This window comes from Notechis scutatus, chromosome 2 (genome assembly GCF_049901735.1).
Source record: "Notechis scutatus isolate UNSWTSFEM ecotype Mainland chromosome 2, rNotScu1.2, whole genome shotgun sequence".
Classification (NCBI taxonomy): Eukaryota; Metazoa; Chordata; class Lepidosauria; order Squamata; family Elapidae; genus Notechis; species Notechis scutatus.
Window position 1 is genome coordinate 101,524,491 of NC_142010.1, and position 13,791 is coordinate 101,538,281.

Sequence of the window (13,791 nt, forward strand, 5' to 3'; positions counted from 1 at the left end):
GACGTGATGCTGCAGCTGCCCAATTCCTGGCGTTGTCAACAATCCCCGAAGCGGTTCCATTATAATTTATATACAGCTGCAGCCATCTCAGTTTAGGGTCCTTGAGAGGCAAAGGCGTAGCTAAGTCCGTAGGTCAGACGGGAAGGCGAAAACGCGAAACAAGTACCCGCCTGAGCAGAAAGGAAACCCGTCGGGAGCCCCGCCTCGAGAACCAGCGGAGCGCCAGGGGAGGGCGCGTTACCTTTGCAGGAAGGGCAGGTCCGCAATGCTGTAGGGTCAAGAGGTGGCGGTAAGCTACAGCTGTTTGTTGCAGCAGCTGAGCGGTAAAAAGGTGGAAAAATGGTGCGCCTTGTACTACGTGCCGCTTCTGTGAGCGCCTCCATAGGGTTTAGAAGCACGTGCGTTCCCACGAAGGTCTCGTCAGCTACGACTCGTTGAATTTCACAGGCCGGAAGATGTTGAGGCGAGCTTCGCCGCAATCTAGGGCTGCAGCAATATCGCTCTTAAACTCCCGCCAGTAAATTTCCGGGAGCCTCAATGTTCCCGGAAGGGCCAGGCGAAATTGAGAATCGAAGCTATATATTTTATTATATATCAAAAATAGCTCTTAAGTGAAGCGGTGCGGCAAGTAATCCTCTTTCCTTCCTGACCGCTTTCAATACAACCTGCTTTTAGAGATGCTTTCCAGCTCCTTGCAACCAGCCCTCCTAAGCCTCCCTCAAATGTTTCACACCAAAAGCATTTGTTTTTTACACACACACGCACATGCACACCCCGTAATTGCTTTCAGCATTACTGCTTATTCTTTTATCTGGAACTTACCTTATTGCCAGATGTGTACAATACTTTATCATGTCATACCTCAAAAGATCAATTTGGTTTAAGGTGTGGAACTCAGAAAAACGCACTGAGTGACTTAGGGCTAGTCCTTTCGTTTCAGCCCCGGCCAACCCAGGTTTGTTTCTGGAAAAAAATAAAGGTGGTCTCTTTATGACCTTGTGAGCCACTGAAGGTGGGATATGAATGTAAGAAGCGGTAAGACGCAATTGGGCTGAATGATTCCCCCTCCTGTCTTACTAATGGCTGGCTTTGTAGTCTCAATACATACATAAAAAGGGCCAGCAAAAGTAGAGGAGGAATCTTGCTAGCTGTCTCGCTTCAAGCAGATTGAAAGCTAAACCAAATAGGGTAGATTGCTAAAAATCTAATCTTCAATGTCTCTACTCAGTCTGATTTACACTCAGGAAAATGCATTCTGAATTGCAGCATAAACCCCACCACAATCTCTTGATTGGAGGTCATTTCGGTAAAAGGCAAGGTGATAAAGACTTATCTACATAGACATTTCAATAGCTCTTCCCAATAGCTAAATATAGATAGTATATTCCTCTCACAAATCACAATCCGGTGCAATAAAGACTCATAATTGGTGCTGTGCAGTTATTACTGATAGCGGCCACATCATAATGTCATACAATATAGGTATCAATATAGGAGGGTGTGGATTAATAAATTAAAGGTCTTTGCTGTGGAGAAATACTAATTTATTATTTCAAACTTGGGTATCAATCTCTACAGGCAGCCCTCAATATACAACCACACTCAAGACCATAATTTCTATTGCTAAGCAAGGTGGATGTTAAATAAATCTGGCTTCCCCCATTGACTTTGCTTGTTGGAAGCCAGCTGGGAAGGTCACAAATGGTGATCACATGACCCCATCATGCTGCAGCCATCTAAACACATGCCAGTTGCAGAGTGCCTGAATTATGATCACCATGGGGATGGTGGGAGAGTCATAAGTGCAAGGACCCGTCAGAAGTCATTTTTTTCAATGTCATTGTAACTTGGATCACCAAACAAACAGTTGTAAATTGAGCTACCTGTCTATGGATTCAGCATTTATTTCAGCTACCCTCTACAGGTAGTGACTGCCTTGTTTAGTGATTGTTTGCAGCTACTACTGTGATGAAAAAGTAATTTTACAATCAATCCTTGGAGGTCTGTAAAGCAAACAAAAGATGAAATGAAGTCATCAGTATAGTCAGTTTCACTTAGCAGCCACTTGTGGTAGCTCAACAAAGACTACTTGTACTTAAATTGTAAAGAATACAGAACATTAAGTGGAAGAAGAAATGAATATGAAACTATTATGAAAACTTTCACAAGAGCAACTTTGGTTATCCCTCCATAGTAAGAGCTGGTGTTTCAGAGGAAGGTTTGTACTAGTTTCTTAATACAGGGATATGCTTTATCTATCCCTGTAGTTGAAACAGTCATCTTATCTTTGCTCCAAAACCACGTCTTTCCTCCCTCCATAAGAAAGAGATAATTTCCCTAGTTTTGAAAGACAAATTAACTGGTGCTGCCAAACTGGATCCAATCAAGCACTGATAGGGAATTTATATTTCTTCGTGCAGATTCCCCATACATCCAATGGCATTATGGAAACTTATCTTTAAGTTAACAGTGTAGTAATGAGGCTACAAAATCTAGTGGGAAAAGGCAAACTTGCCACAATTTATGATTTAGTTCCACTGGCTTCAATGTTGCAAAAACAAATGTTATATAAAAGACAATCCAGACTAATATGAAGTAATTTCACAGTAATTGGATCTCTGTCTAGAGTCATAAGGTCACCTTTTTGCAGTCACTGTTCATCTAGTACAAGGATATGCATTATAAACAAGGTATTTATTTTGTAACAAGGCAATAAAGGAGAATGAGCACCTAATTCAACAACTTTCCTGGAAAACTATTTGCACTTTATTGTAATGCACACATTTACTCTCTAGTCTTAAAACTTAGGAATTTGGTCTTATACTCTGCATCCAGCAGACTACATTCTTTCTTACGGAAACTCATGTTAATTTCCCCTCTGCTGCCCAACTTTACTTAAAACGCCAAGACTGTGAACTAAGACTGTGGGTCTGGGGACTATGAATCTAATCTGAAGGAAGGATAGAATACCCTGCACATACCCTACCTCTTGAATGATGAATGGCATTGTTCAGATAAAGGATTTTTTTTTCAATGTTTTCCAATATTTTGATAAAGTCAATACATTTGTATTGAAATGTATAAAACTCAGTTTAAAACTCAGGCTTTATAACACAGTGCGGTTCTGGTCAGGCAACAGAGGTAGTAACATTAATAAAGGAAACTTAATAAACAAGACAGTTTTAGCATGATAGTGTCTCTTAGCACAAATTCACATAGCTACTAAGATTGGACATGCCTTGGAAAAGATCTAAAAGGCAGAAAAGGAGGCACACAGGAAGTTAAAACCCTTTCTGCTAATAAAGGCTGTTCTTCAGAATTCATGTTGCAATGCTGTGCAATTTCTGTGATCTAGATTGCACCGGGACTGTCTCCATAATGGAGGACTGAAACCTGAAGTTCTGATTTTAAAGCAGGCTTTGCTGCAATTAAAAATAATGAATGCATCCATCTTTTCTGGTGATTAAAAAAAAAGCAACTAGTGGTCTGCCATATTTGAGCTGCAAAAAATCCAGATGACTGCTACAATCAAGTTTTCTGCATCTTTTTGCTGCTATCTAGTGGTTGTCCAGATATGTGCAATTCACTTCTGGTAATGTAACACAGGTACAGAAGGAGCAAACAAAAATTAAAACCTTAAACCCCTTAAATAAATCACAAATATGCTTTCTAAGCCTCATTCTTAATCCTTCCAAATAGATAACTGTGCCTTTTCCTTGCCATGTAAAATAAAGTAGCAAATCCATGCTTCTACTTTTCTGAAATAGTGATTAACGTCTAGAAGGAACCTTTGTTGCTTTCTTTAAATGAAAATTATTGCCCGTTCCAATATTTCAATTCTGGTACAGGACTAAATGAGACTTAAAAATCATCTTTGAGAGAGAAAAAAGATATAAAAGTTCTGTCCCATTTTATGTAACAAATAATACTTGCCTTTCTTAAAAATGGCAGGTTGGTTCTAATCTCTTCACTGAATGTATTTTAAAAGGACATATTTTTGCAATCCTTCTACACAAAGTGACAGCAGTGACCTCTAAAAATGTTTTTACCCCAGGCATAACTTGTAATACTAGGCACAACTTACTATTTAAAAAAAAGATAATGTACCGCACTTGAGATATTGCCATTTATGCTCCTCTATATCTGCATTCCAAAATTTCAGGTCATCTGTAAGGAAGTAAATCATATTAATAAAAAGTAGAATACTTCCCAATGCGGGCTGGAGAAAGGCAACCAATCATTCTGTAGGACAAGTGATCCTGATGCAGAACGAACCTAATGAAGTTATTTTAATGTGGACAATTATAATAAAAGATGTTGCATTTTGAAAAAAATGTGTTTTCATTAGACACACCGCAAAGACCTTCTCCTTTCTCATTGCCTCTTTCTTCATGAATATTTTAATTGCCAGAGCTATAACTCAAAACTATCTAGCCCTGTACAGTATATCTTCTTACTGGGGCAAGCACAAGTATATTGTCACTAGTGAAAGTTAGGAATACTAGAGGCAAAATTGTTGATAAAACTAAAAAATTAGCAATACAGAGTCTACAGAGTTATACAAACCTATTCCTCTGTCTTATTTGTGTATTTCATTTCATGCTCTGATGTACTTGCTGTTCATTTATAACTTTCCTCTGTTTTCTAACTCTTCATCTCTCTTCTTCTCTTTAACTACAAAAAATCTATTACAAAAAATAAACTAAAATAGCTAGACTTTTTTATTGTAAAGGTCTGTTATCTGTCTGAAATCATCCAGAGTCTCAACCACTTTTTCTCCTGAGATCCGATATTCTCTCTTGGAATAATAGTATACAGATCTCCAAGAAAACTGGGATATAAAATGGAAACAAAACAATTGGATCATTATTTCCAAATGATGGATTTGAATTCATTTTGCTCTGAAATCCACAATGATTTTGCTGTATAATCAAGTATATCCCCTCACTGAATCAAGTATTTTGTCCTGAGAAATCCTTCTCCAGTTTAAAATATTAAATGAGCCTTTGCATGTATGTTTTGTTGGCCACTTAACTGAAAACTAGCTGTGCAGATGCAGGTATATAGGTTCTTACACTGTTCAAGTGCGATGTAATTTTCATTAAATTACTATAATTTGGTGACCAGAATCACATGTATTTTTTCACTTGGTGCCACTATTTTCTTGATTGTTTCTTGCAATTATTTTAATGCAATTATTTCCCATCTAGACCTAGATGTTCACCAATACCCAAACAATTTAGTTCAGAGTATGGGAGTTAGGACTTTTAAGAACCCTTCTGCCCTAGCCACCACTATGGGATGGGTACAAAGCCTGTGAATTCCCAGGAACGGTAAGATAATAATTTACACACATACACTAATGGTACATATGTCTATCTTATGAACCTGGAGTTAATTCTTGAGGGGAGAAAAAAACAAGAGAGCTTTTTGCAAATGGTTGTCAAGAAAGCCCAGAATTACAGAATTGGTTCAAAATTGACCCAAGAGAGTTTGTGCACAGCTAACTAAATACTGACAGAAAGCTGTGATGCAGAATGAGATTCAGTTTTCCCTTCTGGGTTAGAATTTGAAGTAAATTTCAGCAAATAATATCAGAAAGGGAACCCCACTTTTTTCACAATATGGTTTTTAAAAATCCTTCACAACAGTATGTTAGGGCACAGAATGGCCCTTTGACTTCAGCATCTCCAGTACTGGTAGATTCCTAATAATAGTTTTGCTTGTTCCACTAGAAAGTTTGGGAATCATTGTAGACAAATAACAGTTTCATGAAGATGCAGGCTGACATAGTTATATTTGACTGTCAGTCTTTCTTTCTTTCTCTTTCTTCCCTTCCCTTTGAGCCAGCAGGTGCCCAACCTTCTGGATGAATTATACTGCGTTCCACGCAATGCAGAAATATTACTGGAATTTTCCCTTCTAATCCCAGAGCAGGCATACATTGGTGAACACTACTCATTCCACATTATGTTAGCAATGTGATTGGGTTTTTTCTGAGTTTCGCTTCTGGGGCTAGCAGGCAGTATTAGGAAGTGTCTTTGAGTCAATGGAGGAACAGAATTCTGCCTCACTGAGCTGCCAGTGTTGAGGAAATCTCCTTGCCCTCACTTCTGGAGCTAGCAGACACTGGAGACATAGTCAAAATCTTTGAAGGCATCCTGTTCCTTTTGGGTGAGGGGCCGTGATTCACGGGGTGGTGTCAGCACAGCTGCTTCAGCGGTAAACTCCTCATCAAAGTTGCTGATGTCTTCACGGCCCTTAATTACTGGCACAAAAGGTGGTTTGATCTTACGAGCCAGCAAAGCTTCCCATTCAATGCTCTGTGTACAGGGGAAAAACAAAAGTAAGAACTCTGACTTCTTTGAGATGATTGTTAATATTAACCAGAAAAGGAAATTATATAAATAAATAACACACCACAAGTCCTTTACCTGAAGCAAGAAGAGTACACAAAATAAGCTACAAGATGCTGGAAGTATATGAAGCCTACAGCAATAATTAACAATAAAAACCACCCATTTCAGAGCAAGAAGCTTTCTTTTCAAAATCCGTATTTGGTGGCCATTCATTTGTGCTGTACTTCATTTGAGCTGTACTTCATTTGAGCTATAGATTTTAGATGCAGAAATAGTGCAGGGAATTTTCCACTTTAGGAAAAGAGAAACTGTCCACAGACATTGAAAGTGTTTTGGGTGCAACAAGACTGCTTTTTTATATACTATATATAGCATAAGCATTCACAAACTGGCATCCGTGTGATCAGATATATGAAATTTTGATCGATTAAAATTTCTCTGCCTTTTAAAACAGACATAAGGGACCTGCTTTTTATGCTACAACATAGTGTCCTTCTCTAAGAAGGCACAAAGGAACACTGTCTTGGTTGCTCTAATATAGCCCTAGTGAAGGATGGTCACAATGGATAGTTTCAGTCTAGAAGACAGCGCAGAGCTTTCTTTGAAAGAGTCCATAACTAACAATCTGAAGAAAGAATAGAAAAGGAACAAAGTACTGACTCTGAAAAATGGGTGCTTCTTCACATCCTCTGCATCGCGCTCACTAGACCCCAAGCGCCTTTCTGGATTCCGACGCAGCAGCTGAATAAAGAGGTTATCAACATCAAATCAACATGGGCAGACAAAATGATTCTCATCCACCACTTTCTCCCCCTAGCCTAGAACAGTATTTTAAGTATCTTGTGTTTTAAGTTTTCCTGCCTACCCCAAACCTAATGTCAGGGATAGAAACATTGCAGCTAAACCCATGTCCATGTTGTTCAAGACTCCCTCCCAGCATTCTCCTAATGCTGCAACCCCATTAGAAGAATCTGCTCTCTAGTTTTAGTCCTGGTGAAATTACAGCTGAAGCAAGAGGCACTCACCCGGCGCATGATTCCAATTGCCTCTGTGGAAAGAAAACGGGGATAGCGCACTTCGTCATTGACAATGCTGTCAAATACTTCTTCTTCATCATCTCCTGGGAATGGGGACTACAACATCAATTGAGACAGAATCCAATGTCAGTCTGGGTTCCTCCATCATTCTCAGAACCAATTCCATCCGTCCTCACCAATCCTGGATTCCCAGAAAAACTTAAGAAACTGGATCAGTATCTCCCAAACTGGATAGTTTCCAGACTTGAGTTTAAGCAATAGCCATGCTTCCTGGGGAATTTTGAGAGTCTGGAGACCACACACTTGGAAGTTGCCCAAGATAACAAATATTATAGCCTCCAATATCAAGCCCCCCGTGAAACATTTCTACCTGTAATGCCACACGTTTAAAACGCACCACTTAGTTTATTTTTCCCTTAATGTTTTAATAGCATACTTCAAACAGGATATAAAGTTCCACTTCCAAGCATCAAGGTTGACTCAGCATTCCATCCTTCCGAGGTGGATAAAATGAGGACCAGATTGTTGGGGACCATATGCTGATTCTGTAAACCGCTTAGAGAGGGTTGTAAAGCACTGTGAAGCAGTATATAAGTCTAAGTGCTATTGCTACTGCTATCTAGTCCAAAAATCCCTTTCTGACCCACTTGCTGTTTTCCATAATTATATAAGGGTGACTTACCTCACCTACTAGCATCTCATAGATAAGGACCCCCAAGCCCCACCAATCGACTGCTCTTGTGTAGGAGGTGTCTGTAAGCACTTCAGGAGCCAAAAACTCTGGTGTCCCACAGAATGTGCTGGTACGGTCAGCATAGCCCATTCCTGGCAAACAAAGGAAAGCTGTATTAAAAATATGACTTCAGCAACAATCTTCAACAAAAGTGTAGAGAAGAACAAGAATTTTGAAATCTTCATAGAAAGTTCTGAAGTAGGAAAAGGATTGTCCACAGACAAGGGGAGGAGGGTGAACGGTGAATACAACTTAGCAACTGAAGTCCCATCCCACCCCTTAATGCATCTCACACACAGGTAAAATGGTACAGCACTTAGTCACCTGGTTACATTTGAGATTTTTTAATGTTATTGAACACAACCCTTAGAAACACCCCTGAATAGGGACTTTCCCCAACACTCACTGCTAACTTTTATATTTTTGTATATCATAAGACTACCACATACATGCATGGTGACTGTACAAAAAATCTTGGCAAAATAGATGCTTCTCTCGCCTCTTTTGCAGTCTCTGCTCTCCCCAACTGACAACTAAGTTTTTTGGGAGCAGCTGCAGATCAGCTTCTGCTAATCAAGAAAGTATAATTCCGAGAGACATACTATGTTTTCATTTTATTTAAAACATTCACGCCAACTTTGGAGACAATTATCCCATCCCCAAAATCACCTTCTTTGCAGAGGCCAAAATCTGCAATTTTCACAAAGCCTTCTTTGTCCAATAGTAAGTTATCCAGCTTCAGATCCCTGAAGGATAAGGAAACTTTTCAATAAAATAACTACTTATTTTGCAGGAATGATTACCTACTGCCACAATGGAGTTACTAAGGCAAACATTTTACACGGAATCCTCCATTATAACCTTAGCTCTTTGTGGCAGAATCTAAAGACATTACTACATTTCAAAAGTTATCCTTAGGAGAAATGGTATGAACAACATTTATCCTTGCTAACTGAATGTAGTTACTCATTTGAAAAGAGTTGGAAATTAATATGTAATTTGTTCTTCCTTACTGACTGCTCATTAAGCAACCAAAGTTATGACCACATTGAAAAAGGAGACTAGTCCTCATGCTTGTAGCTATCACAATGTACCCGGAGTCATGTGATTGTAATTTGGGCATTTGACAATCAGTGCATATTTACAATAATTAAAGTGTCTTGGAATCATTGATGGCCACTGATGACCTTCACAGTTAGCTTCCAAAAAGCAAAGTCAATAGGAAAGCTGGCAGGAAGTCACAAAACAATAACATGACATCATGTTTAATAACAACAGGTGATTTGCTTAATGACTGCAGACATCATAAGTTATTGCAATCATATGACATTTTACTTTCCAACTCTGTCAGTAGCAGGATGCAAAAAAAAAAAAAAAAAACTAGGAAAGAAAGAGAATATATGGAACTGCTTTAATAGTGATACTTACCTATAAACTATCTTGTGGTCATGAAGAAACTGCAGCCCCAGGACAACACAAGCAGCATAAAACCTGAAGGTGACAGCAGATTGTGAAAACGCTGCCAGCACAGGTAATGCCAGCTCTATTCTGGTAGCCAACAATGATTCCCATTTGTGGGAGCTGTGATCTAAGAGTTAATTATGATATAACAAATAAATAGGACTGAAAACCAAAACCTAAATCTGCTCTCAGTATATTGGAAGGATAGCAACATTTAAAATGGCACCCAACAAGATCCTTTCAGGAACTCTTTAGCTGCATTTTTCTACTGTAAGGTCTGTCTTCTCTCTGATGTGGCACTTACGTTGCACGTGGCTCTGAGAAAACATCGGTGTGTATGTGCATCATGAGGTCACCACCTGCTGTGTACTCCATGACAAAACAGACATGCTGAGGTGTCTGGAAACAGGCAAAAAGGTTCACTAGGAAAGGATGCCGTGCTTGGGTCACAATCTCAAAAATCCGCTTCTCACACATCAGGCTAGGAAGAAGGGGAAAACTATTATCAGGATGGGAGACAGCCATGTGCAATTCAATCCTCAGCCATGTTAACTATCACTTTCCTAATTGCCATGGTGCACAACTACATATCATTCAAAAGAACAGAACTTGACAGACTTGCACACATGAGCAGTTTATATTATGATTATATATTTGTTTGGGCATATTTACCTTTACCTTTTCCATTTCTAACTCCCAGTTAACTCACCTCTCTACTTCGTCTCTTGCAACAATATCCCCTTTCTTTAAGGCCTTAATAGCGAACAGTTCTTTTGTTCGGCGTAACTCAGATAACAACACCTATATAAAAGATGAAGAGAAGCAAAGTTGTTAGTTATGATGTTGATCGATGACTAGGAATAGTGGTCAGGAAATGCAAAGGAGGCTCACAGAGAAAAAAATACCTTTCAGCTCTGCATCAGGTTTGTTCCCAGCTTGATTGTTTTTTAGTATTTTGATTTTGAGCAGGCATATAAATGTAATATAAGTTCTACTACAATAATTGATCTTATTTTGGTAACACCAACATTTATTGTAAAAAAAATGATGTCATCCTATTTTTCCAGGATACATACAGTATATATTATGAAAGGATTAACTGAAAACCAATAAAATATGACTTAATTTTTTTAAAAAATAAACATTCTAAAAACATAATGGTTGATTTGGCTATATTTAAGGCATATATTTGGAGCCATATGACTGAACATGCTTCAGGAAAAAATAAAACACCTAAAATAGTTGGAAAATAAAGTTTAGGAGCTTTTAGAACATATGTAAGAGAACCTATATTGGAACTGCATAAATCTATTATGCCAATTAAATTGGAACTTAACTCCTTTTATGCATTTGATACACAATGTTCATTAAATGACAACAACCAAAGAGCATCAATTCTACCATTAGAATGTCCAGAACAAAGTATATGATTCTGATCTAATAAACTGTTTTTAAAAATATACTCTCAAGTTTGTAATGCTGAGGTTACACTGGAAGAATATATACAGAATTAGATGGTTTATGTAGATCAGGCCTGTCAAACTGGCAGCCCACAGGGCAGATACAGTCCAGGCAGGCCACGCCCACCCCAGCTCCACGAAGGCAAAAAACATCACGATATGTCATGATATGGCCCGTGATGCGAGCAGATTTGACACCCCGATGTAGATCATTTTTGTAGCCTGGAGAACCTCTTGAAGTAATTTTCAAAAAACATGAAAGCCTCATAATACAATTCACTTCAAACTGACATTTTTATGACCTTTAAAGCAAAATGGTAACACACGTTTATGACCTTTGCAATATAAAGTGGCATGCTGACAACTGAGTCATGGTGCGTAAAAATTCTCAGCACTGAGAGTCCTGGCTTCAAGCAGCACACAAAATGGGCACTATTCTGATGATACTTAATCCTCCTTAAGAGAGAGCCTCCTAATGCAGAGGTTTCCAACCATGGCAACTTTAAGACTTGTGGACTTCAACTCCCGAATTTCCAGGCAAGCATGACTGGCTGGGGAATTCTGGGAATTGAAGTCCACAAATCTTAAAGTTGCCATGGTTGGAGATCCCTGATTTGAGTCCCAAAGGTTTACAAGAATAGCACCCATTTATAGAATGGCATGAGGCCGCCTCTGTAGGAAGACCCATCCCTCCCATTGGCTGGTGTGTCTGTCAAAAGCTTCTGAAAAATGAAAGGTTAAGTTGAGTGCTGGGTGACTGGATGGAGAGCAGGGCAAGGCCTCTAGGGCAGTGGCAGCTTCATGTGTGCTGGTAGCCCCAAGAGCCAGCTGAGGCTCCCACACACTGTTAGAAGGGGAGCAGGTCCAGGGCTACAGCAGCTTTATACGTCCCAGTAGCCCTGGAAATGGCTAAGGGCTCCCACGCACGGCTGGGTGGAGAACAATTTGAAGGCCTGCAGGACTGTGGTAGCTTCATATGCACTATAGTCCCTGGACTGCCCGATGCCTCCTAGCCCACAGAAGGTTTCTGTGTGCCAATGGGCCCTGGGCCTCCCAAAGCTTCCCCCATTCCTTGGGGCCTCCCATAGCCTCCTCCACTTTCTGCTTAACAACATGATAAATTATTAAGAATGTTTTTTATAAGAACCATGCATTAAATCTTCTTAATGTAAAAAAGTATAATAATAGGGGCTTTAACTGTCCTGTGCTTTATCAGTGTGTGTGTGTGTGTGTGTGTGTGTGTGTGTGTGTGTGTGTGTGTATTACTCATTTATGATAGAAAAAGACAGTGCTTCCAAGAATTTTTGACTAAGATCAAATGTAGTATCTGGATTCATAATCTTGAGCTGGTATTAGTTGGTTGCTCTCTGTTTAGGAATTTGTTCTTTTTTGATATAATGGAAAGATTAATTAATTTTTCTGTGTGGTCAAGGTTTAATGCTAAGTTTAAAAATTGAGTTGTTTCATTCTATCTCTCTTTTATTTTGTTTCTTAACAATAACATGTATTAACAATGAAAGGAACCAGGACTGCAGCATTCCACCCTGTGTTTACTCTCACTCTGCTACTAATTGATGCTTCTGCTTCCATCAAGATGGAGGCAGATTTTTTTTACTCAGAAAGAGAGATACTGGGAAAAACTGCGAGGGGGGCATGCAATACTCACTTTGCCAAAGTGCCCACGACCTAGCACAGCTACAAAATTGAAGTCATCCATAGTGAGAGGTTTTTTTCTCAGATGGCTGCTATGAAATAAAAGAGCAAGTCAGGGATGGCTCCTTACCGCCACCTCTACCACAACACACATACACAAATCCTTATACAGAAATAAAGTTGTTAAAGAAAGTCAACAATTTAGCTCTGGGCATTCTTTTTTCCTATGAATATCACCTTCCCAATTTGTGGACTTTAGAATTCCTTAGCCACAATGACCACTGAAGATAATTCTGGGAACTATATCTAAACAGCTTAAGAAATAAGTTTCAGACAAGCATTATTCATCTACTAGGTAAAGAAGTAGGATTGAAATTAGCAAAACAACCCACCCCTATTTCTTTATATAGGGATTTATTAAAATAATTGTATCTTGTACATCACATGAATAAAGGACTGATATGGGATAAATGCAGATGTAATTGATGGCATACCACCAGATTTAACTGACATAATTTTATCAGAAAGCACATATGAGATGTAGGTCAAGGAGAGGGAGAGGAAGCAAAGAAACATCTGAAGACAAGGAAATTAACAGTGTTTTGCCTAGAGATATATTAACTCAATTCCCATTAGAATTCACTGCTTGCAAGGTGAGCACAGCACACTGTGGATATTTTGCCATGATGGGGAATTAAATCATTTATTATCAGACATTGTACTGGTGACACTTATATCCTCATTTCAGACATCACTATATGCATTAGTGTTTTTGAACCACTATGCACTGTGCACATTTAATGAAGAAAATCCTAGGTAGAAAAATCAGCGTATCAACAACTATGCATTTATTTGCAATACAGACTGTTTAGAATATGCTGACAGAGCAAGGAATTAGAGATATAAGGAATACCATTTCACAGGAAAGGGTAATTGAGAGCAAGATAAAACCATTAAAGAGTCTATGATGGTAGAAAACAGAGGAGAAAACTGTTACCTACCTGTGAAAAGTACTTTCAGATCCCCTAGTCTCACCTCCTGAACCTAACTCCATCTGAAAGACCTCCTCCCCAGCTTGTGAAGTCTGT

General features: G+C 39.0%; 1 protein-coding gene across 4 annotated transcripts in view; it reads right to left on the reverse strand.

The window, feature by feature from the left end:
* Positions 1 to 2,383: 2,383 nt before the first annotated feature.
* PKN1 (protein kinase N1) overlaps positions 2,384 to 13,791 on the reverse strand; it is an 83,993-nt gene continuing 72,585 nt past the window's right edge. For 2 of the 4 annotated variants that reach the window (XM_087955603.1, XM_026676930.2), the window contains exons 13-22: positions 13,705 to 13,787; positions 12,717 to 12,792; positions 10,300 to 10,391; positions 9,895 to 10,071; positions 9,558 to 9,620; positions 8,799 to 8,875; positions 8,079 to 8,221; positions 7,385 to 7,492; positions 7,020 to 7,100; positions 2,384 to 6,323 (exon numbers count right to left, since the gene is read on the reverse strand). In XM_087955603.1, the coding sequence (XP_087811729.1) occupies positions 6,120 to 6,323; positions 7,020 to 7,100; positions 7,385 to 7,492; positions 8,079 to 8,221; positions 8,799 to 8,875; positions 9,558 to 9,620; positions 9,895 to 10,071; positions 10,300 to 10,391; positions 12,717 to 12,792; positions 13,705 to 13,787 (1,104 nt within the window). In that variant the 3' untranslated portion in view covers positions 2,384 to 6,119. Of the gene's footprint in view, positions 6,324 to 7,019; positions 7,101 to 7,384; positions 7,493 to 8,078; positions 8,222 to 8,798; positions 8,876 to 9,557; positions 9,621 to 9,894; positions 10,072 to 10,299; positions 10,392 to 12,716; positions 12,796 to 13,704; positions 13,788 to 13,791 lie in introns of all 4 variants that reach the window. The other 2 variants (XM_026676931.2, XM_026676928.2) reach the window with 1 other exon arrangement.